Below are 27,291 nucleotides of genomic sequence, written 5' to 3'. Positions count from 1 at the left end.
ATATAGCACAGGGAACTCCACTCAGTGCTCTGTGGTGACCTAAGTGGGAAAGAAATCCAAAAAAGAGGGGATGCATGTATACATATTGCTGATTCACTTTACTGTACAGTAGAAACTAACACAATACTGTAAAGCAACTATACTCCAACAAAAATTAAAAAAAAGAACTACAATGAGATACCACCTCACATCTATTAGGAAAGCTAATATCAAAAAAAAAGTGCTGGGGAGGATGTGGAGAAATTGGTACCCTTGGACACTGTTAGTGGGGATGTAAAATGGTACAGCAACTGTGGAAAACAGTATGGCAGCTCCTCAAAAAACTACAAATAGAATTACCATGTGATCCTGAAATTCCATCTCTCAGTATATACTCAAATGAATTGAAAGAAGGATCTTGAAAATATTTGCACACCCATGTGCATAGAAGCATTATTTACAAGAGCTAAAACATGGAGGCAACCAAAGTGTCCATCGACAGATGAATGAATAAACAGAATGTGATATACTCATACAACGGAATATTATTCAGTCTTGAAAAGGAAATTCTGACACGTACTACAACATGAATGAATCTTGAGTACATTATGTTAAGTGAAATAATCCAGTCACAAAAGGACAAATCGTGTATGATTCCATTTACATGAGGTACTTAGATTAGTAAAAAATCTTGAGACAGAAAGTAAAACGGTGGTTTCTAGGGGCTGGAGGTGGGGAGGGGAATGGGGAGTTATTGTTTAATGGATATAGATTTCCAGTTTTACAAGATGAAAAATTTCAGAGATGGATGGTGCGATGACTATACAACAATATGAACATACTTAATACCACTCAACTGTACACTTAAGAAATGGTTAAGGTAGTAAATTTCATGTTATGTGTATTTTACCACAATAAAAATTTGGAAAAATTTTAATAAAATGTTGATATACATTGAAAAATGAAATTAGAAAGAACATTTGGAAAATGTAAAAAAGTACATATGCAAACAAATCACCCTTAACCTAACCGCCAGCTACAATCATGGCTAACATTTTGGGGTTCACAATGTTATTTTTTCAATTTAAACAGAGTTAATTTTTTAGGGGAGTTTTAGGGTCACAGCGAAATGGAACAGAAAGTACAGATTCCCCATGTCCCCCCTGTCCCCACACATACACAGCCTCTTCCACTGTTAACATCCCTCACCAGAGTGGGACATTTGTTATAACTGGTGAACCTGACGCATTGTTATCATCCAAAGTAAAGTTTACATTAGGGTTCACTCTTGGTGCTGTACATCCTATGGGTTTTGACAAATGTATAATGACATGGATTTACCATTATCGTATCATACAGAGTAGTTTCACTGCCCTAGAAATCCTCTGTGCTCCACCTTTATTTTAAAAGATAAAATGGGATCAATATGGTTTTTTTCACTTAATATACTGCAATTTTTTCCATCTTATTAAATTTTCTTCTGTATCGTTATTTTTCGTGACTACCCAGTACATTATAAGTCTGTGCTGTAATTTACCAGACCAGCTCCCTACTGTTGTGTGTTTTAATTGTAGACAAGTTTTTCTATGTAAACTATGTTTCGATGAACATTCTTACAGTATCATCTTGTGTACAAACATCCTTCGGGTAAATTCTGGACGATGTTTCTCATTTAAGAACCCTAAGTCTCCCATCCTTAGTAATCACAGTCTGACTATGGGCTATCTCCTTCCTTTTGTTTCTCTATCTAAACACAGGAGAACAAACACCTCCTCCAGATGGATTTCAACAGACTAAAAGCATCTATGGTATTATACCTGGGATGGGGGTTTGAAATGGGACTAAACCCAGCTGGTAAAGAAGAAGCCTTCCCATGGAGTCTGCCCATGCAGTCATGTCCTAGGTGCCTGGGCAGAAGCTAGGCTTAGCAGAGTGATGCTGGCAACTCCCCATTATATACAAAAGAAAAGGGAAATGGGGCACAAAGAACCTTAAACTGAATAACTGTGGCTCCCACGTGAGTCTTGACTTCTACATTTTCTTCTAAGTGCATCTACTTCCTCTAGCATAGAGGAATCCTTTGAAAGGTGCCTCAAGGGGCACCAAAGAGAGTTGAGTAATCAAAGGAGTTTAAAAACATCAATGCCGTAGATGACAGTATTTCATAATGTATTAATTTTCTATGAAAATTCATATTTTATGATATACTTGTTCATTATAGAAAAATCAGAAAGTAGTGAGAAGTAGAAAAAGCAAAAATATGCTCATCATCAAAGACAACTATACTTCATGTGAAAATGTATGAGGATCAAGAAGGTGGGGACCTCCCTGGTGGTGCAGTGGTTAAGAATTCGCCTCCTAATGCAGGGTACGTGGGTTAGATCCCTGCTCAGGGAACTAGATCCCACATGCATGCTGCAACTAGGAGTTCCCATGCCACAACTAAGGAGCCCGCTGGCTGCAACTAAGGAGCCCACCAGCCACAGCTAAGACCCGGCACAACCAAAAATAAATAAATAAAATGAATAAAAAATTTTAAAATGGATTATATTAAAAAAAAAGTAAAAGGTGAATGGATCAAAGACTTAAATGTAAAATGCAAAACTATAAAACTCCTAGAAGATCACAAAGGAGAAAACCTGGATGACCTTGAGTATGGTGATAACTCTAGATACAACACCAAAGGCACAATCCATGAAAGAAATAATTGATAAACTGGGCTTCATTAAAATTAAAAACTTCTACTCTGGGACTTCCCTGGTGGCGCAGTGGTTAAGAATCTGCCTGCCAATGCAGGGGACATGGGTTCGAGCCCTGGTCCAGGAAGATCCCACATGTTGCAGAGCAACTAAGCCCATGAGCCACAACTACCGAGCCCACACACTGCAACTACTGAAGCCTGCGTGCTCTAGCGCCCGTGCTCCGCAACAAGAGAAGCCACAGCAGTGAGTAGCCCGCGCAACACAGAGTAGCCCCCACTCGCCCGCAACTGGAGAAAGCCCGTGTGCAGCAACTAAGACCCAACATAGCAAAAACAAACAAAAACTTCTACTCTGCAAAAGACATTGTCAAGAGAATGAGAAGATAAGCCACAGACTGGGAGAAAATATTTGCAAAAGACATATCTGATAAAGGACAGTTATCTAAAACATATAAATATACTCCTAAAACTCAACAATAAGAAAACAAAGAATCCAGCTAAAAAATGGGCCTAAGACCTTAACAGAAACCTTATGAAAGAAGATGTTTAGATGGTCAATAAGCATATGAAAAGATGCTCCACATCCTATGTCAGCAGGGAAATGCAAATTAAAACAATGAAATACCACTACATACCTATTAGAATGGCCGAAATCCAGAACACTGACAACACCAAATACTGATGAGGATGCAGAGCAACAGGAACTCTCATTCACTGCTGGCGGGAATGCAAAGTGATACGGCCACTTTGGAAAATAGTTTGGTAGTTTCTTACAAAACTAAACATACTATTACCATATGATTCAACTATGGAGCTCCTTGGTTTTCACCCAAAGGAGTTGAAAACTTAAGCCCACACAAAAACCTGCACATGGATGTTTGTAGCAGCTTTACTCATAATTACCAAAATTTGGAAGCAACCAGGATGACCTCCAGTAGGTGAATGGATACATAAACTGTGATGCATCCAAACAGTGGAAGATTACTGAGCAGTAAAAAGAAATGAGCTATCAAGCCATGAAAAGACATGGAGGAAACTTAATTGAATATTACTACGTTGAAAGAAGCCAGTCTGAAAAGACTACATACTATATGATTCCAACTATATGACATCTGGAAAAGGTAAAACTATGGAGACTATAAAAAGATCAGTGGTTGCCAAGAGTTGGGGGTGGGGTGGGGGTGGGGAGTGAGTAGGGGTGGGGTGGGATGAACAGGTAGAGCAAAGAGGATTTTTAAGTCAGTGAAAATATTCTGTATGATGGATACATTTGTCCAAACCCACAGAATGTACAACACCACAAGTGAACTGTAATATAAACTATGGACTTTGGTGATTGTGATGGATGTGTCAGTAGGTTCATCCATTAGGCAAGGCTATGCATGTTTGGGGGCAGGGCAGGTATGTGGAAACTCTGTACTTTCCACTCAATTGTTCAGTGAACCTAAAACTGCTCTTAAAAAAAATAAGATCTTAATTTAAAAAAAAAAGTAAAAGAAGTTTCTAACTTCAGAAACTCTTAGTCAAATGGAAGAGACAGATTACATAGGAAAAAAGACCTAAAAGAATTCTATTTTGGATAACAAGGCAGGCAGGCTAGGTAACTGGGTTGACTTTCCCACTGAAAACTACTAACAATATTGAGTGGAATATTAAAAATGCTTTGAAGGCATTAATGAACTTGCAAGAGAATAAGAAATCCTCAGGCCAGGAACTGAGTAATTCAGATATTCAGAGAGCAAATGACTTGATGGGTTCAGGGAATGGTGGGGAGGGGGCACTTTGCCACACCAAGTGAACCTGAGTTTTGGTTTTCTGGGCCTTAAGGCCCAGGTGGTGAACAGGAGGCAGGGCTCTCACCTGCCCAACTTGAGGAGTCTAGTGCAAGAGCCAAAAGACTTCCTCCTCCGTGCAGGGGAATTAAGGGTAAATTGGAAATAACACACATGTACTCCTGCACTGAAGGAGTCCCCCCTGAGGACTGCAAAGAAAATCTACTGCCTTAAACCACTGTTGTGATCAGAGGGCGGAAAAAACTACTGCTGAGAATTGGACCCGTGAGCCAGTCCTCAAGGGGATCTGCTCAGAATTCACATAACTTTTAAGCTGAGAATTTAATTTAGAGTGATCTTAATGGATGCAAGTGCCAATTCCCTCTGGAGGAAGCGGCCTTTGTTAGAATTCAAAGAATTCCCACCAAAAAAATCTCCAGGAAAATGAGCAGCTCACAGTAGAAAAGTAACTAAATACAAAAAGAAACTACATAGCAGGAGCAAAATTCATCAAAACAACAGATGGCAGAAACAGACCTCGAAGGGTTTTAGATACTAGAATTATAAAAAGTGATATATAAAACCACTATATTTAACAAACCTAAAAAAAATTAGAGACTGTTTTAAAATATATGCAGGGCACAATAAGTTATAAAGAATGCCAAGCAGATTAGAAAAAACCAAACCAAACCAAACCTAAAATTCCAAGAAATGAGAATGATACTAAAATTGAAAACCTTATGGAGAGGTTTAGCAACAGATTAGACCCAGCTGAAGAGGGAATAAGTGAACTGAAAGCTAGATTTACTGTGAAATTATCCAGAATGCAGTATAGAGACAAACAAACAGGTAGAAAAAAATCAAATAGTGGTTTAAAGACATGGGGAATAGAGTGAGAAAGTCTAAAATACTGCTAACCAAAGTCTCAGAGGAAAACAAAGAATGAAGCAAATCAATATTTAGAGACAATGAGAATTTTTTTGTAACTGATATAATAATCTACAGATTTAAAAAGTCCAAAGAATCTAGAATAAATTCACACCTAGATAAATACTAAGAACTTAAAAACAGAGAAACAAACACAGATTAGCTTCAAAGAAGCAATGGTAAGTCTGACAGCAGACTTCATAAAAATGATGGAAGCCAGAAGTCGGTGGAAGGACATCTTGACTAATACCTTCCATGTGCTGAAAGAAAAGAACTATTATCCCAGAATTCTAAAGTCAGAGAAAATATCTTCCATGAATGTGGGTGAAATAAAGACATTCTCCATCAGGTAAAAGTGGTTGTTTGCCACCAGCAGACTCTCACTAAAGGAAGTTCTAAAGGAAATAACTCAGGCAGAAAGAAAGAGATCCCAAATGGATGGCCTGAGATGTAAGAGGAAATGAAGAGTGCAGAATAAGACAATTAAAATAAAATATCTTCTAGGGTCTAAAAGCAACAAAAATTAAAATGCATGACAACAACATACAAGGGAGTGAATGGGGTTAAAATATTCTAAGGTCTTTGTGCTATACTGGAAACATATGATATCTAGACATTGATATGAATTTTAGACGCTGGTAACGTAAGCATGCACTTTGTAATTATTAGATAACATTATCAAAAAGTTAAAAAAAACCAAAACCTCTGCTTTTATTTTTTATCTTCCCACTAGTAATGAGGGGGAAACTGAATGAGAAAGAAAATACCCAATCAATCCAAAAGAAGGCAAAAATGAGAGAAATAGAAACAGAACAGATGGGACAAATAGCATAAAATAAGATGGGAGACATAAATCTAAACATGTTATGAATTATAATAAATGTAAACAGAGTAAGTGTCCAGTTGACAAAGACTGCCGTCTTGAATTTTAAAAAAAATCCAACTAAATGCTATTGACAAGTATATTTCTAAGACAAAAGAATATAGAAAAGTCAATCAGTCAATCACTGTGCTGTACATCTGAAACTAATATAGTATTATAAATCAACTATACTTCAATTTTAAACAAAAACTGACCATGAGCTAGCTCACACAGCAAGTCTCAAAAATACTTCGAAAATCAGTATCATATTGATTCTCTGGCCACAGTGCAATAAATATATATGTAAAAAATATTAAAAAGAATATAGAAAAGTCAGAAGTAAAAGGATGAAAAAAGATATACCAGATAAATTCTAGCAAAAAAAAGGAAAAAGACCTAAGCTTTCCATGTTACAGAAATGTAATAGAAAGCTCTCTAGCATACAGTTGGAAGTTTTGGGGGACAAACCTCTGCTTTGTTTAGGTTAACTAGTCTTGTGACATAGGAAAAGCTGCTTCCCTCTCTGGGCCTGTATTTCTCATCTATAATGGGTAGATTGGACAACATAATTGCTAACATTTTGTGAGTGCAGACAGACACAGGTAAGAATTTGAAGGAAAGGGCTAACATAGTAGTTCTTAACCAGTGGGGCAAAATGACACATCAGAATCACCTGGGGAGATTCTTCAAAAGGCAAATTACCTCCTGTCCATACACATACTCCTTGAATCTAGAGGGATTCCGGTATGTGTACAAAACCACTCTTTTCAATGTATTCTGATATTGCCACCTACCTCCTCCCTCTTCCTAAGGCACTGAGAATCCCTAGATAGGAAAGAAAAACCACTGGCATTAAGGACTGGGAATGCCAGTTCTCAATGTACTGTGACCCCAATGGGACCACTAGAAGAAAGAAGTAGGACCTGTGACAATGTCACTGCCGAAGGATCCCAATGCCCAGAGAGCATTATGACATGAACTGCCATCGGCAGGAGAAGCTCCCAAGCCCTAGAACTTCCCTACAGCTTCCAGGGACCCAGGTAAGACTGTGGATATCATGGTTCCATTTGGGGGCATCTCTGACTCCCTCCCTGATGTTCATGAGAGAAATGTTAAACAAGCTGAAAGAGATGAATTTGCTCCATTCCACAGTCCTTGTTCTGTGGCCTCTGGGAAAGGATAAGGTGGCACAGGTGGCCCCTGGGTGCGTGTCCAAACTCACCCACATCCTGCTCATGTCACTCAATTCGTTTTTGTATCTCAGAGAGTCCTTCAGGACCTGGAGAGAGAAGGAGAGGAGACAGAGGATGGTGAAACATGGGTCTGGGGTGGAGGAGAGAGGGTGATGGGACAGAGACGAAGCCCTCTATGAAATTGGTACCCAAGAGGCCAGGAGATGGGGGCAGCTGCCATCCCCTGTGCGAGAGTGGACAGTGGCTCTTGTGACTCAGGCAACTGCACTTTCCCCACATGGGTCCCTGGATCCCTGCCCATCCGCTGCAGCCCCAGGAACTCACGTTTGGGTGTCCATCCCGGAGGAGTTTGTGGAACACGTGGCAGAACTTCCAGCAGAGCACAGCGTTGCTGGAGAGGGGCAGCCGGTTGACAACAGACCAAAAGGTCTGCGCCCCCTTTTCATGGTGGGTGCCCAGTATGCACGGTGAGGGAAGGTCATGGAAAACAAAGGCAACCAACCCTGGGATGAAGCCTCTAAAGGCCATCGTGGGGGCTGTGTGTTGTTCATGGCGCCTGGCACTACCCATCAGAGGCCACCGCTTATAATGAAGGCATCACAGATCTGTACAAGTATCCTGGCAGTTTTTTGGCAGATGGCAAAAAAGTGCTTCCTTCTAATAAAATCCATTTTATTAGATGATTTCCAAAGAGACGGCCATGTCTTTTGGGAGGGGTGTCTTTTCCTAACTTGCATAAGTGCATTCTGGGCCAGCAGTGGCTCTGGTTGGCCTTTAGTGGGAAGATGCTTCGGTTGGAATTAGGGCTTTGCTGTGGAAAGACAGACTCTGCCCTTCCTCTAGGTTTGCCGAGTTTGTGGTAGGGCCTTTGTGGGGAGGTGAGTGGAGGGTGTGGTGTGTGTGTATAATTACACTAACATTTTAACAACACAATACAGCCTCTCAAAATTCTTTCTTATGCACTATTCCAAAGCAAGGGTGTGCTTCAGCTCTTCAAGTGCCCTGGCCCCTGCTGGGGACCCTACCCCCTGGCTACTGATACCCTTGGCTTCTCTTCCAGGTAGCGTCTATCTCCTCTCCCATTAGGCATTGTGCTCTTACCCTGAAAGAGGCAGTCTTTGTTTAAAATGTATTTTCCCTAAATTTAAAAATGACACTTTCGGGACTTCCCTGGTGGCGCAGTGGTTAAGAATCCGCCTGCCAATGCAGGGGACACAGGTTCGAGCCCTGGCCGGGAAGATCCCACGTGCCGTGGAGCAACTAAGCCCGTGTGCCACAACTACTGAGCCTGCGCTCTAGAGCCCGTGAGCCACAACTACTGAACCCGTGTGCCACAACCACTGAAGCCTGCACGCCTAGAGCCCGTGCTCAGCAACAAGAGAAGCCACCACAGTGTGAAGCCTGTGCACCGCAACGAAGAGTAGCCCCTGCTCACCACAACTAGAGAAAGCCCACACGCAGCAACGAAGACCCAACACAGCCATAAATAAGTAAATAAATAAATAAGTAAATAAAATGACGCTTTCACTCCACCTCTTCTAAAAACCTTCCTGGCCTCGTTCAGGGGTGCCTTCATTTCCCAACACCTTGAATTCCCTGTATGCGGACTCCTGGGGCCACTTCCTTCTGAGATCCAATTCCAAACACACCCGCCACATGGAGTGCCTGCCATGCTTTGCGTGTAATAAATGTCCTTCTGGCCTCGAGTGACTTTAACAGAGCTCCAGGCCTCCGTAATTAGGGAGCCCCCCCCCCCACTGTTTTTTAACTTGGAAGACATTTACATTTATTTTTACTTTCCCACATCACCAATCATAGATGAGTGGCTTGTATCTCCATCAGGAAAACACAGCACTACCGAGTTACTATTAATATTATATCCAATAGAGAACTCAATCTTTGGTCACAGCGTTAAGAGCTCCTGGATTTAGTCCCATCAGCCCTCTCTGAAATGACCTAAGGGAGCCCTTTCTGAGGCAAGTAGAGGATTTCCACATTTCTTTTGTAATGGATGCTTACACAGGCCTCACACACCCGGTAACCGGGCACCATTAACCCCAAGTATGGCAATGTCCTCAGAACTTTCGGCTTTTTAATCCAGGCTCAGGTAAGAAGCACTGCACCATTTAAGGAAAGACTTGCCTCAGGTTAGAAACTATGAGACTCACCCGAAAGACATGTTGTTTTGCTTCTGAGCTGGAAAGTGTGGTAAAGTTCCCTCCCTGGACTGAAATTTGCATTTTGAGAGGGGCTGCCTTGAAAACGGACTTTTGGGTCTAGAAGCTGAAATCAGCTTTTGGTCTTAGAGTGATTCTGAAATAACTTATGGTTTCACCTCAGGCACAGCCCCCTGGGACTAGAAGGAAGCCAAGAGGAGAGACGGACAGCCCCCTACCCTCCACTGAGATGATTTCTCACAGTAGGTTGCGGCTCCTTTACCGGAGAGCAATCTCCCGAAACAGAAGCCAGGGACGTGTGGAGCTGGCCGGGCACCCCGGCTTGCAAAGAGGCAAGCAGACCTTTCTGTCTTTCTTTAATTTTCTAAGCATTTTAACGCACCCAATTCGTGTCAGGCACTTGGGGATATAAAGAAAGTAAGACTTCAGTCCTCAGCCCTCCAGGAGTGGATACCACAGTCGGGGGTGTCAACCTGTTCACCAGTCAGGCACTAGGGATAGATGGTTGTCTGAACAGTATTTCTCAATGAAGCCAGGTTTCCAAATGCTCGTTCAGTGGGTAATGAGGGTAGCTGGTGTTCTTTAAAAGTACTGATAAAGAATAAATGTTTTGTGAGATCTTTAGGCTGTAAAACCCTACTGTATGGAGCGGATCTTTTCAACATTTATCCACCCCTTAGAAATTGTGAGGCAGAGAGACTCCCAGAATGTCAGAGCTGGAATGTTAGGCCTTTGAAAGCTTCTTTAGCCAACACTTTCATTTGACAGACAAGGGAATTAAGGCTCACAGAGGTCCCACGGGGCCCACTCGAGGTCCCAGAGAAAGTCAGAGAGCCCCAGAGATGAGATTTCAGAATCTCCCTCTAGGTCTGTTCCATGGCCCCAGGGAGCCTCCCTGGCAAGGTGTGACCTGGCCCGGCCACTACAGGCCTGGCCCTCTCTGTGCTCACACCCATCCAGAGGAGCACACTGTCCTGTGACAACTGTCTCTCTCTTACTTCATATCTTGCACCAGGCTGACTGATCAGTATTCTTAGCAGGGAAGGGTCAAGACTGGGTCACTCCCTGTGAAAATCAATTGGGCCACCAATAATGAGGGCTTTTCTTGGTTTGGTTTTCTTGACTCAGTAAAGCATCAAGGGCATAAAAAGGCAAGGTCCGGCTAGGCTCACGGTTGGGCCAGGCTTCTGGGGTACCCGGTAGAGGTTCTACAGCCCCATCTTGCAGCAAAGCCCTAATTCCAACCAAAGCATATTCTGCTAAAGACAAGCTGCTTTCCTTCCAGTGAAGAGCAGTACATGCTCTTAGCCACATTTCCTGAGGGCCTGACCTGTTCTGGGCATCGCACTGGCAGTGCTGGGCTTCCATGGCCTTCTAACCTGGAGGGTCTCCTCCACGGAGGGGCGGGGGTGGGATGACTTCAAGACAGGTTGTTCCAACCCAGCTGGCTGTGGTGCAGCCACCATGCTGAGCCCCGGCAAGAAGGAACTTCCCAGCGCAGACAGAAGCCCAGCCTCCCCTTGCCCTGTGCTTGGCCCCAGCACACACAGAGACCGAGCCTTGGCCCACTGGCAGCCTCTCCTCCAGGATTCGGGGATTAGCCCTCGAGCACCTGGACTTGACCTCAAGGGCAGGTCCCGAGGAATCCATCGGCCAGGTGGCCTGCACTTCCCTCCAAAGCCACAGACCCATGACGGTGGTTGCCTAGGACCTCCACCAACTTGGCGTGGGGGACTTGGCGAAAATCTTCAAATCACCAGTTCCCTAGTCCACCCTGACCTTCTCATCTTCTTCCCTCTGGTTTGGGGTGAACCAGTTCACACAAGTGGCTCTGATTTCCATGGTAGAGCCCTTGTGTCGGCTTAAGGCCAACCGCTGCCGCCAAGGCCTCTGTTTTGCTTTCATGTTCAGAGAAGGGCATCTGAGCATGTCTCCAAGGGGGTGGTCAGTGTGGCAAGGTGCAGGGCCAGAGCGCTTTGATGGTACAGGTGAAAACCCCTCTGGTGCCCCGAGGAAATCTCTCAAAGGAGAGTAAATTCAAAGGACTCGGTAGTTCTGAAAAGCTGAGTCCCAGGAGAGAGGCGAGACTGGGCCAGATGGCCGCTTTGGTCCCTTCCACCTCTACAGGCTGTGGGTTCTGAGGCCAGCTGTTGCCAACCCACACTGTTCAGACCCTGCTGGGGCCTGGCCGGTGGGGGGCAGTTTTCCTTCCTGAAGCTGAGCAAGGATGCCTCACCCCGACCTCATTCGCCCCCCCCCGCCCCCCCATCTGACCCCCCTTGGGGTCGGTCCTCCAAGCAACATCTAAAAGGATATTTCTGGCGTGTTTTTCCTTTACAGCCACTTCCTGTGTATTAATGGCCTTATTGATGCTGACAGTCTGAAAAACAAGAGGGAGGGGGGAGGGGAAGGAGGATGAGATGAATAAGCTTCTGACAGTGGCTGGGACCCTCCCAGACGCCCCGCCCCTTCTCCTCCCTCCGCAGACCCCTCTGCTCCACTGTTCCCTTGCAGGGCCCCCCTGCGGGGGGCAGAGGTGGGCAGCACTCCCAGGCCAGCTGGCCCGGGCTGTCCTAAGGCAGAGGGCTTTGCTGCCTGGCATTGGCTGTGCCCAGCTGCTGCGCCCGCATGCCACTCATTCACTTGGCCCAACATGGCAATTAAAGCCTGCACAAAGGGATGCCTTTCATCCTCCAGGGAAACATTATTTCTCCGGGAGCAGGAGGAAGAGGCGCTGAGATCAGGGAGGGGCTGTGGCTCAAAGACCGTCCAGCTACCCCCTCTCTCACAGCTAGAACCTTCCATGGAGCCTACCCTAGCTGGCCCGGGTTGACAGTGGTCACTCTCCTCTCTTGTTTCCCTGCTCTTGGGCACTTTCCAGCTCCTAACCAAATTCCCTTTTATTTTCTTACTTCTATCATAGGGCAGGACGAATATTCACTCCTTTCTGGTCGTTTTAAAAATCGTAACTCTCTTCTGAAGTAAGCAAAGCACGTTATACCTGTAAATATAACTTACACACACACATACATGGGATCGTATCGTGTGGGCTGTTTTTTGAAATACAGCCTTTTTCTGTTTTGCTTTGCTTCCTTCCACAGACATCATTCTACCCCCAACCCATGTTAGCAACCCGTTATGCATCCTGCACGCGTGCACGCACGCACGCACACACACACACCCTACATTCCGAAGGGCTTATTTTTGTCACTGTTCTATAAAACTGGGACTGTCATGCACAGACTTTTTCACATCTTGCTCTTCTCCCTTGAAAATATCCCATGAAACATTCTCCAAGTGAACTGGTAAAACGCTAGCTCATTCTTTAAAAAGATAACATAATATTCCATGGCGGGGGTGGATGTCATTTATAGCATCCCGTATTGGGAGGCAATTTATTTCCAGTAAACTATTTTAGTAAACATTCTTATACATATATCCTTATTAATTGAGGCTTTCGTTTCCAAGGGATAGAGTACTAGGAGTGAGATTACTGGGTCCACTTTTTTTTTTTTTTAAACTTTTCATTATGGAAAAGTCCAAGCACACACAAATATGATGATTAGTCTAATAAGCCCTCATATAGTCAGTCCCCAGCACCAACCAATTATTATGAACTTGCATCCAAACATGCACCCTTATGGGTGAGGGGTCACAAACATTTTCTGTAGAGCCAGTTAGTAAATATTTTAGGCTTTGCAAGTCACATGCTCTCCATCACAACTATTCAGCTCTGCTGCTGGAGGGAAAAAGCCACCTCAGCGATACTAAATGAATACGGAACTGAATGACTGTGGCTGAATTCCAATAAAACTTTATTTACAAAACCAGGAGGTGGTCTGGATTTGGCCTGCACCTCTAGTGCACTGACCCTTGCTTTATACCATTGGTCACTGATTCCCTTGCTCCCTGGATTATCTGAAGTAAATTCTAGGCGTTATACCATTTTACCAGTAAATATTTCAGTAAGAACTTCTAAGAAAAAAAAAAAAGACTCTAAAATTTAACCATAATACTATGATCACACCTAAAGTTTTAAGGATAATTTCTTAATGTCATCAAATGGTTAGTGTTCACATTTCTCTCCTGTGTTAAAAAAACAAACAACTTTCTTGCAACTGTTCTAATCGGGATCTAAACAAGGCTGCCACCACGCTTTGTAAACAGGCTCTAACAATCACATTTCCACTGGCGATGTTCAAAAGTATCCCCTCCGACGGGGGTTATCACTTCTTTTCATTTTTGCCGGTCTTACGGGTGTAGCGACATTTCATCATGAACTTGTAATTTCCTGACTGCTAGTAAGTTTTGAGTATTTTCTTATATGTTCCCATGGTTGTTGATTGCCTTACCTAGTGAAGTATGTTCATCTTACCTTTTATAGCTTCTATGTTTACTTACAGTTTCTCCTGCCCCATGTTTATACTGGTAGACGCTTACATTTTCCTCTAAGTGTTTTATTGTTTGTATTTTATTGTGTTTGAATCTTCATCTGGAAAAAATACATACTTATGTATATGTCATATATGTATATGTACATGTATATGTGTATGAATATATTTGGTACAAAATAGGTTTTATACCAAGATATGGTCTTTTACATCTGGTTTACATAACTTTTGGGTGTGTTCTTTAAGTCCACTATAGCACGTATTTTTTTTCCCTCTACCAGAATCAACTCTTTTTTTTAATTGAGATGTAGTTAATTTACAATGTTGTGTTAGTTTCAAGTGTACAGCAAAGTGATTCAGTTATACATATATATATATATTCCTTTTCAGATTCTTTTCCCATGTAGGTTATTATAAGATATTGAGTATAGTTCCCTATGCTCTACAGTAGATTCTTGTTGTTTACCTATTTTATATTGGGTTCGCCAAAAAATTCATTCGGTTTTAAGTACAAATAAAAGATGTTTTTCATTTTCACGAAGAGCTTTATTGAACAACGTATTCACTAACCGAACGAACTTTTTGGCCAACCCAATATATAGTAGTGTGTACACGTTAATCCCAAACTCCTAATTTATCTACCTCCCTCCCCCATCCCTTTTGGTAACCATAAATTTGTTTTCTATGTCTGTCAGCCAGACTCAACTTCTTTAATAGCATAAGCTATTAAAGAAGACACGTTCAAGTTCAAATCCCCCAGCGCCTGTGAATGTGATCTCATTTGGAAACAGGGTCTTTGCAGATGTAATTAGTTAAGATGATGTCATACTGGATTAGGGTGAGTCCTAAATCCAGTATGACTGGTGCCCTTATAAGGAGGCCAGGTGAAGACACAGGCACACAGACACTCAGGAAGAAGACAGCCATGTGAAGATGGAAGCTGACACTAAAGTGATGTGTCTACAAGCCAAGGAATGCGAAAGATGGCCAGCAACCACCAGAAGTTAGGAAGAGGCAAGGATGGATTCTTCCCTAGAGCCTCCAAAGGGATCGTGGCCCTGCTGACACCCTTATTTTGACCTTCTAGCCTCCAGAACTGGGAGAGAACAAATTTCTGTTGTTTTAAGCCACACACTATGTGGTAATTCGTTATGGCAGCCCCAGGAGACTAACACAGGGTCCTTTCCCCATCATGCTCAGTCACCTCCGAAGACAAGGAAAGTGCAGATACTCCTTTCCCTCTCCCCTACAGCACACGCAGGGGGCGCCACTGAGCACAGCTGTTGGCTGTCAGTGCATCGGTAAGACCAGTCCAGAAGGAATCTCATATAAGAGATGCTGCAAGAAAGAAGTAAAAAGTTTATCCCCCTAAAATCTCCCAGTGAGGCAGCACTTGTGTCCTGTGGAGACCCAGCACTTCCAGCTTCCTCTTCACAAGTCCTTCCTTGGACCTTGTTTCTCAGCTCCTTCTTCCATGCCTGTCCCACGTCATCCTCTTTCCTTCAGATTTCCTCAGGTGAGTTACATGCTTTCAACTATGTTTCTCTCCTGGCTCTAGAACAATGATGGGATCCTGGCTGCAGACAGACCTCTGGGCAAAGTGACCACATTTGCTGAGCCTTTAAAGGTTGCCTGCGTTCATAAGGAGTTATAAGGGACCTAAATACGTAAGATGACACCAAGAGATGCAAATCCAGTAGGGTGTGAACTGGATGTGGTCAATTTCTAGGGGGTTGGTAGAGACAGCCAGTAGCACAGGCTGTGATGGAAAAAGAGAAATCCATGTTGGCTGGAAATGCTAGAAACTGCGTCAGGGCCTTGAGGGAGGACTGTGATGGGTGGGGTTTAGACTTGGTCCACAAATATCTATTTATACTGATGGACCAAAGACCAATTGCCCAAGCAATTGTGGTCAGTATGAGCCTTGCTTACAAAAACAAACAAAAAATCCTTAAAATTCCCTTAAGCCACATAAAATAATATACCATGAGTTTGTAACTGTAGACTGTGTGTGTGTGTGTGTGTGTGTGTGTGTGTGTGTGTGTGTGTGTGTCTGAAAACTGAAAATATCCTGTACTCCACATGTTGAAAGGAAGGAGAGATCCTGTGAAACTGCGATGCTGCCCAGGGAAACTTTGTCTAAGGAAGAAAGGGGTCACCTGTCTGTCCCCGGTGCCTCCCCTGCCATTGACTGACTTCTCTCAATGACGCTGCCTACAGCTTCAAGGGGCACTTACGGTTGTTGCACAGAAAGGCTAAGCCACTTGCCCAAGGTCATACTATTCTGGTGGTCGGATCCTCGAGCCCAGCTCCGGAAAGGCTTGGAACGCGAGGGCCGGTTCTGCTGCAGGGCCACGTGTGTGCAAGGGCAGAACGGGGCGTGAAGGCAGAAAGGGAGGTAGCACTGAGTGCGGGGGGCCAGTGGGCTTCGGAGGGGGCGGGAAAGGACGGAAGCAGCTGAAGGGAAGAGAGTTGAAGGAGGCAGCTATTAATAGCAGAGAAGTGAAGGAAAAAAGGCCTCAACCTAAAAGATGGAAGTGAAATGGAAAGAACCCGACACAAGGTGGGCTATGAAGCAACTCCAATAGGACTGGCCAGTAGGAGCTCCCAGTTACAGGGAACATAACAGAAGGAAGAATCAAAGATGCTGCAGAGGTTTTGAAGCTGGGCAGGTGGCAGAACGAGGCAGGCATCTGGGGCTGAGGGGACACTGTAAGCAAAGGACAATGAGGCTGGGGGGGCTTGGGGTGAGAAACAGTCATTTTTAAAAGATTGAGGAAGTGAACTGGCAGTAGCAGTGGTTCTAATCATCAAGATAATGGCAGCTAATGAGTGCTTACTACCCAGCCCTGGGTTAATAAGTATTTTGTACGAATTATCTCATTAAAGTCTTATAACTTCTACATCCTACGAGTGAGTATTAGTATTAATCATCTTCATTTTACAGATGAGGAAACCAAGGCTTAGAAAGGCTATGTAAATTGCCCAAGGCTGCTCTACCGGCCAGTGTAGAGCTGGAACTCAGACTCGGAAGTGGGGCTCCACAGCTCAGGCTCTGGATCACAATCCCCACATGAGACATGGCCCTCCACACCACAGAGACACAGAACCAGAGTCCAAATGATTTCCACAGACTGGAAAAATGGGTGAAACTTCACTAGATGCAATCTAGCAGGTATAAACGAAGTTTCCTATATTTAGGTCTAAACTCGCTGGCACAGGGGACATATGAGTCAAAGCAGCACCTGTGAAAATGATTTAGGTGTTTTATTTGGCTGCCAACTTAATATAAGCAATGCTGTGATGTGGCTGATCACCATGCAAGTCTGGCTCTGGATGTATTAAAAGGAGTACAGTGTTCCGAATGAGGGAGGGGATGGTTCTAATTCCTTATGAAGATAAATTCACATGTGAAACACTATTCAGTTTTAGACCTTGTACATTATGGAGGAAACCAACAAACTAGACTACTTCTAAAAGAGAGTGACCTGGGCTGGGATAAGCCTGGGGCCTGAAGACAACTTAGAGGAATATCAATATTCTTAAAGGTGGTCATGTGGAAGGAAGAATAATTCCAAAGATCAAAACTAGACCGACGGGTAGAAGTATAGTCAGGCCGTTTTTGGATAAACTTAAAGCTGTCTCATGAAAGAGAGAATTCCCCATTATGAGAAGTATACAGGCAGAGGCATGGCAACGTCTTCTTAGGGTTACTGTGAAAAAGACTTACAGGCTCAGGCTGGATTAGGTGATTTTTAGGTTCCTTCTCACTGTTAGACTCTGTAAATGTCCTTCAGATGATGGTGGGCTTTGGATATAAGGGCAAGAAATTGTGACCTGGTGGACACTGAGATCCACAGAAGGCTCTTCTGTTTTTTATTTTTGGCCGTGCTGTGGCATGCGGGATCTTAGTTCCCTGACCAGGGACTGAACCCATGTCCCCTGCAGTGGAAGCATGGAGTCCTAACCACTGGACCACCAGGGAAGTCCCAATGGAAGGCTCTTGAAGCAGGGGAGGGACCGGATGCAAACGCCACTCCGTCCTCCTGAATTTGAGGAGGTACCTTTTCAGTGCCCTGAAAAAGGAAAGTGTGAAACAACTTCTGTGTGGACATTCAGAGTCACAGCCCCAGTACGAGCCCAGGACCCCAACACAGCACCTAGCCTAGCCCTGGGCTATGGAACGAAGTCTCTACCCAAATCAATAGCTACAAGACACCTGCAAGCCTTGGCTGCCCTGGTCAGGACTGCCACAGACCCTTCTCTTGCAGCTCTGGCAGGTTCCTGGGAGTGCCCACCCACTGCAGCCAACATGCCCAAAGTTCTCCAATCAACGCTTCCCTACTGAGAAGTCGGGCAGGGTCCAGCCCACAGCTGCAGGCCCACCACCCGGTTTCTGTAGCAGGCTTTTCGGGCTCAGAGGCAGGGCTGAGCCCCTGGGCCCGTAAAGGCAGGCTGTGGTCCTCCAGGGCCCTCGGAATCTCAGACACCGGACACATCCAGGGCGGAAGTTCCACGCTAGGCTGAGTTTCCTGTACTTGTGCAATGCTCGGTGCCTGGGATGCCACCCTGCGTCACACGCCCCTCACTTCCTTCTGCATCCCAAATCCTGCCCCGTCTTCTGAGCACAGTCCAAACTTGACCTTCCTTTAGACCTGCGAGGCCACTCTGGCCAATCATTTCGAATTCGTTCCTTCTTTCTTTTTAAATTCCCATTTCTCTTCGTGTGTTTGACAACAAGTATATTGTCTTACCTCCCCGCCAAGATTAAAATCCCAAGGGCGAGGACCCTGCCTTCTGACCTCGTGGGCCCGCAGCTGCTAAGGCGGGGCAGAGTCTTAATAAATTATTAAATCATTAAGGACTTAATGACAGCTTCCCAGTGCACCTGCCTCTAAAAAGTACCAGGTGTGTGATTCATGGTCTCTTGAGAAAATCTGCTCTGTCCCTCCCCTCCCCAGACTCTCTCTGAACTAAATAATTGGGTTCGGAGCTGGGCGATGCCTGGGGGGCGCTCCCAGGGCAGAGGGTGAGAAATTCGGGGCTCCGCTGCCCACCTCCGGCCTAGGTTAGAGAACATCCTCTGAGAACAGGCTGTTCTACAGATTTCGCCGGAGTCACACAGGACCTCAGACCGTGCAGTGTCCCCCCTGAAAGAGCAGCATTGTACACCACTTCCTGACCCAGCTGGCCCTCGTGTCCCAGGCTGGTTCCGGAGGGCCAATTATCAGCAGGCACCGTAGGAAGGGCGGCTTTCCGCTCCCCGCCCCCCCCACCGCCCCCATCCCTGTCCTCTGCTCCCTCAGGACAGCCTCAGCCAGGCTGCAGCCAATGGGGAAACTTCGGGCCTTGCTTCTGCGGGGGGCCAGGCCTGGGCCCGTGCTGCGGGGGCAGCTGGCCACAGTCAGGTCACGCACACAGCTGCTGGCAGGGACCAGCGCTTGGGCTGCCAAGGCCGGGCTGGCTCGCAAAGGTTCCATGGCAGGGGCAGGCACGGAGGATGTGCCCGGTGCGGGAGGCAGGTCCCAAAGCCAGGGACCGGAGGACCCAGTGCCTGGGCCAAGTGTAGGAAAACCTGCGACCAGGCAGGGCAGAAGGAGAAAGGAGGAAGTAGGCTAGAAAGGACACAGAAGGAATGAAAAGGGCATCAGTGGGCGGTAGGCATTTGCTCAGCAAAGCCAGAGGTGGCCACCACCGATGGCCTTGGTGATGCTGCCCAGCACGGGGGCTGCACGCTGCATCCCTCACCGCGTCAGGTTTGGAGGCTTGGGGTAAACAGATGAGGCAGGTGGTCCTGTTAATACCTGCTGCGCAGGGCAGAAAGGGATGCTTTGGGCCGTCAGCTCCTCCTGGAGAAGAACGAGGCTGGCGATGGGGAGGGTGGGCTCTGATGCCGGAGAGAGACAGACTCAAAAGACTGCTGGGGCACGTCATGGTAAAGGTGGGGGCAGCCTGAGTGAGGATGACAGATTCAGAACCGAGTCGCAGTCACACGAGTCTCAGGGAAGAGACAAGCAAGGCACAGAAGACCGAACATAGCCTTCAGCACTGAGACTGCTCTGGTCTTGGCTGTGACACTTGGAAGTGGATGTCCGACGTCAAGTCTGTTGAATTCTTCTCTTGATCAGAAATAATAATAATAGAATGTCGTCACTGTTGTCACCGGATTGATTAGGGGTAGCAGCTGAGCCTCTACCAGGCGCTGCACTTGGGGATTTGCTTCTGATCCCCCCTCCCCTAGAGGGCAGGGAATCTGACCCATTTTCCAAGTCAGGTGGCCCAAAGAAGCAAAGGCAGCCACAGGTGGAGCCAGAATTCAAACCCAGGTCCCTGTCCCCACACTGTGCTACCTTCAGCTACTCGGCAGCCTCAATGCCATCCACCTGCCTGACTTTCTTTTTTTTTCTTACTTTTTGGCTACACCATGTGGCATGCGGGATATCTTAGTTCCCTGACCAGGGATCGAACCCGAGCCCCCTGCAGTGGAAGCATGGAGTCCTAACCCCTGGACCTCCAGGGAAGTCCCCTGCCTTGCTTTCTACCCCACAGCAGCTGCGCCCCAGATCTCTACTGCTCCTGAGTGATCTCAACCAGGCCCATGGCTTTGAACTCTTCATTTCTGCCAACATGCCCCACTGCCCAACTATTCCTCTCCCAGTCTCCCTAGAAGTCACCCTTAACTGCTGCCTTTGTCTCAATGCTCCCATCCAACCCATCAGCAATGCTGCCCTTTCCGCCTCCCAAATCCCTCTGTTATCTCTCCATCTCCTCTGCCTCCAGCCAAGCCCAAACCTCTATCATGTCCCCACTGGACCACTGAAATAGCTTCCCAAGTGGATTAGCCCTCCCCAAGTGGCTCTCTGCCCAGCAGCCAGAGTGATCTTGATAAACCACACCTGAGATCACGCCACCTGCCGCAGAACCCACCACCACCAATGAAGCCTGCCCTCCCACACGGCGGACAAAGCCCTACACCAGCGTCAACTCCCATTTGCCCTCTTACTTGTTACACCCCGACCACATGGGCTGCCTCTTTGTTCTTCAAACATTTAAAATTCTTTCTGTCTCTGATGCTCCTTATGCCTGGAATGGTCAGATTTTTGCCTCCCATTCTTTGCAAGGCTGGATGTTCCTTCTTTTCCCGGCTGTTCAAATACCACCTCCTAGGCAGCCTCTCTAATCTAAAGCATCTCCCCACCCCTTGGCCTGCAGTACCTCTTTATCATGACACAACCATCTTGGTTATTTCCTGTAGAGGCTCTTATCTCAACCTGAAATTCCCTTGTTGGTTCCTTTGCTTGTTGTAGGTCTCACCACTAGACAGTGAGCTCTGTGCTGGCAGGGACCGTGTGATCCTGCTGTTCCCCCCCAGTGCACACACTGTGCCTGACACGTGGATGGGCTGACAGAGGAAAAAGGCTGCTCGGCCCGGCCCTCTCCAAGTAGACATCCTCATCACCACGTGATACCTTGTTTGTTCCACTCACCTGTCTAGGAACCTCCATCGTCCCCTTCCCAAGTCACATTTCTTTCTCTCCAATGAAAAATCTTGCTGATATTTAAATATAAGCTGCCTTAACTAATGATATCCAGTTATCCTTTCTTACAATCCTTTAGCACTTAGCTAGGCTCCATATGGCTAAATACTTTGCCTCATTTAAATGCTTTTTATAAAAGGTATGTGCTATGGAAAAGGTATGTGTGCCCCCCAAATTTGTATGTTGAAACCCTAACCTCCAGTGTGATGATACCTGGAGCCTTTGGGCAGTACTTAGGGTTAGATGAGGTCATGAGGATGGGGCCCCCATGATGAGATTAGTGACCTTAAAAAAGAGACACCAGAGCAGGTTCCCTTTCTCTTGCTCTCTTTTTCTCCACAACATGAGGACACAACAAGAAGGTGGCCGTCTACAAGTCACGAAGGGAGCCCTCATGGAGATCCAAATCAGCCAGCACCTTGCTCTTGGACTTCCCAGCCTCCAGCACTGTGAGAAATAAATTCCTATTGTTTAAGCCACCCAGTCTATGACATTTTATTATGGCAGCCTGAACAGACTAAGAGTATTTTTTTCTCTTTTTTTTTTTTTTAGTATTTTGTGAGTCTTATCTACTTCATAAGCTGAGGACTATTGAAATTAGGATCACATCTCTCCCTCCCCTCCCATTCTAAAGCCCCCAACCTTCCTCTGGCTTCTGGGGAGGTGGTGAGTAATCTAATTATCTGGGTCATGCAGATTTCGAAGGGTTTAGCAAAAGGAAAGGCACTCGCTCTTCTGCAGTCTGATAATCTAGAGGGGAAGATGGAGTAAGAAAGTTGAGAAGATTAAAAAATGTCAATCAACTCTGTAATAGGTGTACAAACCTGTGTTGGGAGCAGGGTGGCCAGGACTGTGAAGCACCCAGAACAACTGAAGAAACAAGCAACCAAAGTGGAAAACACTGGGGGAAGCCATCCAAGTGTCCATCCACAGAGGAATGGGTACACAGAACATGGTCTATCCACACAATGGAATATTATTCAGCCCTGAAAGGAAGGAAATCCTGACACCTGCTACAACATGGTTGAACCTTGAGGACATTATGCTGAGTGAGATAGGCCCATCACAAAAGGACAGACCCTGTTGGATTCCACTTATATGAGGTACCTAGAGCAGTCACATTCAGAGAGACACAGGTAGAATGGTGTTTGCCAGGGGCTGGGAGGAGGGGGAAGTGGAGCGTTATTGTTGAATGGGGACAGAGTTTCAGTTTGGGAAGATGAAAAACTTCTGGAGAGGGATGGTGGTGATGGTCACACAGCAATGTGGAAGTACCCAATGCCACTGAACTGTACACTTATAAGTGATTAAAATGGTACATTTTATGGTATGTACATTTTTACCACGATAAAAACACACCCCCACACACAAAAAGGAGGAACTGATTAGGCTACAACAGGGATGAATCTCAAAAACATGATGCTAAGAAGCCAGACAAAAAATGTCACATATTGTATGATTCCATTTATACAAAATACCCAGGATAGGCAAATCCATGAGACAGAGAGCAGACTGCTAGTTGCCAGATTCAGGTAGGAGGGGGAATGGGGAGTGACTGCTTGATGGGTACAGGGTTTCCTCTTGGGGCGATGAAAAAAATGTGCTGAAGCTAGATAGTTGTGATTGGTGGCACAACATCATGAATGTACTAAATGCTACAGGATTATATACTTTATATTGGCTGAGTTTTACGTTATGTGTAAAACAATTTTTTTTTTAAAGGTGGAAAACACGGAGGAATTATGATTCTGACTGAATACCTCCTTTTTGCAGGGCAGGGCCGCCACCTAGGCTGTAGGACTATGCTACACAACTCCAGGTGGGCCCCTCCCAGACTGTGAGGGATGATCCCTGTACCCAGACCCGCTGCCTGGGTGCAGGACACCATACCCAGTGCCGCTGGAGACGCGGGAGAAAGTGGATCTTGTCGCCAAAGAGTTAACTGTTTATAGGGAGATAAAGACGGTCCTCTTCCTGTTCCTCTTTCTATTCTTTCCTTCCTTCTCCTCTGACTGCAGTTTCAGAAGTACTTGATGAAAAAAGAAAGCAGCACGGGTGCACATGTTACCTATGCCTGTGTGTGTGAGCAGGATCAGAAAGCTAAAGCCAAAATGAGATGAGGCTTCCAGAAAATGTGTGCGACCCCCAAAAGGGCTACCTTATTACACGAAAAGCAAAAAGAACAGGAAGGGATGGGCACGCTGCTTTCAGCAATGGTGAGATGTTGATGATACTTTTTTTTTTCTTTTGGCTGCAGCATGTGGGATCTTAGTTCCCCCACCAGAGATCCAACCCGCGTCCCCTGCATTGGAAGCGGGGAGTCGTAACTGCTGGACCGCCAAGGAAGTCCCAATCAACTCCTAATTTGCTTCTGTCTTTTCTGTCCAGGATGATCTTTGAATTGAAAAAGGCAGAGAGCACTGAAAGAGCAAACCCAAGGCGAGTGAGGAGACTGTCAGAGAATTCCCGGTGCTGAGTGAGCTCAGGCTTCCGACTCGGACGAGGAAGACACGAGGGGTTAAGAGTGACACGCGTGGCGAGATTGTGGGGAAATGGAGTGGCGCCCAAGGACCACACATGGGTGAAGATAATCGTGATTTACCGAAAGAGAAGACGGCAAAATTCCACCTGTTATTCGTGAGAGATTCCCAAAAGGAAAGGCGGCGCCGCTCACCAGGCACCAACTTACGTTCACGGAAGCAAGTCAGGCCAGACTGACCTCGTTTCCTCGTTAAAACTCTAGGCCACCGTTTCAGGAAAACATCAACGTGTGTGTCTGATTTTCCATCATCAAGGTGCTTGCCAGTTTCTTATAACATCTCATTGACAAGGATGAGAAAGAACAGAGGCTACTGGGGGTCGAAACTACTGACTGCCAGCCAGACCTGACCTGCAGCCTGAGTATAACCTATGAGCCGGGATTGGTTGTGGGATCTTAGTTACCCGACTAGGGCCACCGGCAGTGAAAGTGCGTAGTCCTAACCACTGAGCCGCCAGGGAATTCCCCTGGTTTTTACTTTTTTTTTTTTTTTGCGGTACGCGGGCCTCTCACTGCCGTGGCCTCTCCCTTTGTGGAGCACAGGCTCCGGACGCGCAGGCTCAGCGGCCATGGCTCACGGACCCAGCCGCTCCGCGGCATGTGGGATCTTCCCGGACCGGGGCACGAACCTGCGTCCCCTGCATCGGCAGGCGGACTCTCAACCACTGCGCCACCAGGGAAGCCCCTGGTTTTTACATTTTTAAAGGAAGCAGAGGAGGTGGATGAGGAGGAAAGAGGGAGGAGGGGAGGAGGGGGGAGGAGTAACAGCTGCAGAAGCCGCTGGCCACAAAGCCCAAACTATTTACTATCTGGCCCTTGGCAGAAAAAGTTTGGTGTCCCCTGAGCTAGACAGGGAGGTCCACGAGGGTCGATGTCCGCCCTTACAGGTGCTGGTTGTTGGCTACCATCATCTTGATGTTGGGAGTAAATGCATTGGATGATACTGGTAGACCATGACCATGGGCGAAAAACAACAAAACAGAAAATTCCTGGGCCCAGAATCCTAGTACATACGGGCGAACAGCAACCCAGGTGAAAGGGACCAAACTTATTCCCGGTAAGTTCATTAACAGTACGATGTGGCCACCATAATAAAATTTAAGAAGGTAATTTCATTTTGAGCTACATCAACAGAATTAGAAGATCCAGCACAGGAGCCAATCCTTGGTTTTACAGCTTTCAACCTCACCTGGAGTACTGAGTCATCCTACCACGTGCGGAGAGGCTGCTGAGCAGCGAATAATGCGGTCAGCTCTGGGCGCCCCATTCTAAGAGAATTACAGATCAAGTGGGTGTGTGCAAAGGAAACCAACTAGGATGGTGAACCACAGAAGGTCAGATGAGAGAACAGAAATCAGGGAAAGTGGTGGTGGGGAAGAGTGATGGGGAAGAAGGGGCACAGGTGTCTTCAAATATATTAGTTCCCGGGGCCTTCCCTGGTGGTGCAGTGGTTGAGAGTCCGCCTGCCGATGCAGGGGACACGGGTTCGTGCCCCGGTCCGGGAAGATCCCACATGCCGCGGAGCGGCTGGGTCCGTGAGCCATGGCCACTGAGCCTGCGCGTCCGGAGCCTGTGCTCCACAACGGGAGAGGCCACAACAGTGAGAGGCCCGCGTACAGAAAAAAAAAAAAAATATATATATATATATATATATATATATATAAAAGTTCCCTACACCTGTGAGAAATGGAAGGTCTCAGGGCCAGATGGGGACCCTTGAGTGAGGATGAAAAGAAGCCAGATTCTGTCTTCATCACCTCCCCAAACTGGGAACAATCCCAATGTCCTTCCACCTGGGGACAAACTGCAGTATAGCTACACCACGGAAAGCTACTCAGGAATAAAAGGAAAAAACTACTGATTCATGCCAACTATAGGATGAATCTTAAAAGTATTATGTGAAGTGAAAGAAGCCAGTGTGGTTGGTGTGTTTGGGGAACAGCTAGAAGGCTGGTCAGGCTGGAGCAGAGCGAGAGGAGGGCAGGAAGCGCCAGACCAGGCAGGGCCTTGAAGGCCGTTAAGAACTTTAAGCAGAGGAGAAACAGGATCTGATTCTGTTTTTGAAAAGGAAAAGAGGCCCAGATGGAGCTCTAGGCCATTCCATCCACATCGGGGAGACAGGAGGAACCAGGGAAGGAGAGGGAGATAAAGCAGCAAGCCAGGCAGGAGGGGAATGGAGGCCGCAAGGGCATGGGGAGGGGAGCAGAGAACCGGAGGAAGACGTATGGGAGACAGTGGGGACAGAACGGACGTCTCCTCCCCTCCCAGGGCCCGGGGCTCAGCGCTGGGGCTCTTGAGGTGTATGAACAGCCCCTCAACTCCAGGCCCCCCTCCCCCACCAGTGACCCCATTTAGAACCAGCTCCCTGGCTGGTTCTCCATCCCCTGATGGGGTCACACAGACAAGAAATACAGACTCCCCGTCTGCAATCTTTCTAGATTGGGTGTAGAGAGGCTGCAAAGAACACTCTTTTTCCAGAGACAAATATCTATATTTCCTTCTCTGAAAACTATCCAGGATGCTTGTAAACCCCCAGAAGTGATCTCCCTGTCTACCTGACAAGACCCCTCTCCAGCCACGGTTCCAGATTCCGTGGGGACAGAGTGAGAGAGCCGACGGGAGCAGCCTCCCTCCTGTACCTTCAAGCCTCCGAGAGGCCTTCCCAGGGCAACCCGGGCCCCTTGCTGTCGTGCAGCCCTCGTCCTCTTGTTTTCTCTGCCACTGTGCTGGGAGAGAACCCCCAGCTCTGCATCCCCAAAGGTCCTCAGAAATTCTCTACAGACTCTGAATCAGACCATCCAGCACAGGGGCAACTGATTACAGAAAGGGGGACCCCATCGTGTCCTCCTGACCCGGAGAAGAAGCCAACAAGCTCCGTCTTCCCTCCCTCATTTATCAGGACTACTGAAGAGTCCCCTTGAGCCAGGTCATCCTGCTTATCCTCCGGCAAAGATCAGCATCTTCCCTGCACTTTGTCCCCCAGTGTAACCCAAGCTCAGGTCACCCACCAACTTGAGCATCCCAATGTCTCCTGTGGGTCTCAGCCACTGTGCACACCAGCAGCCTCCTCCCAAGGGAGAGCGTCTGTGACAACCACAGGGTACCCACGTGGGCCTTCAGAAGGTCCCAGGATGTAGGGCACGAGGGTTAGATACTGAGACGTCGGGTCTCAGGGAAAAGGAGATGCTGGCCCATCTTCCCTCTTCCCCACC

At 46.5% G+C, this 27,291-nt stretch overlaps 1 protein-coding gene and 1 non-coding gene across 3 annotated transcripts in view; both read right to left on the bottom strand.

Annotated features, from left to right (window-relative positions):
- The window catches only part of HIP1 (huntingtin interacting protein 1), a 153,218-nt gene that overhangs the window by 39,972 nt on the left and 85,955 nt on the right, over positions 1–27,291 (bottom strand). For both annotated transcript variants that reach the window (XM_033839212.2, XM_033839213.2), the window contains exons 2-4: positions 11,928–11,991; positions 7,759–7,901; positions 7,464–7,520 (exon numbers count right to left, since the gene is read on the bottom strand). In XM_033839212.2, the coding sequence (XP_033695103.1) occupies positions 7,464–7,520; positions 7,759–7,901; positions 11,928–11,991 (264 nt within the window). The remainder of the gene's footprint in view (positions 1–7,463; positions 7,521–7,758; positions 7,902–11,927; positions 11,992–27,291) is intronic.
- Positions 9,260–9,392, bottom strand: LOC117308364 (small nucleolar RNA SNORA25). Its single transcript, XR_004522348.1, has one exon. It is a non-coding gene; the product is annotated as a small nucleolar RNA SNORA25 (small nucleolar RNA).

The sequence above is a fragment of the Tursiops truncatus genome, chromosome 15 (genome assembly GCF_011762595.2).
Source record: "Tursiops truncatus isolate mTurTru1 chromosome 15, mTurTru1.mat.Y, whole genome shotgun sequence".
NCBI lineage: Eukaryota > Metazoa > Chordata > Mammalia > Artiodactyla > Delphinidae > Tursiops > Tursiops truncatus.
This window is presented reverse-complemented; position numbering and strand designations above follow the sequence as displayed.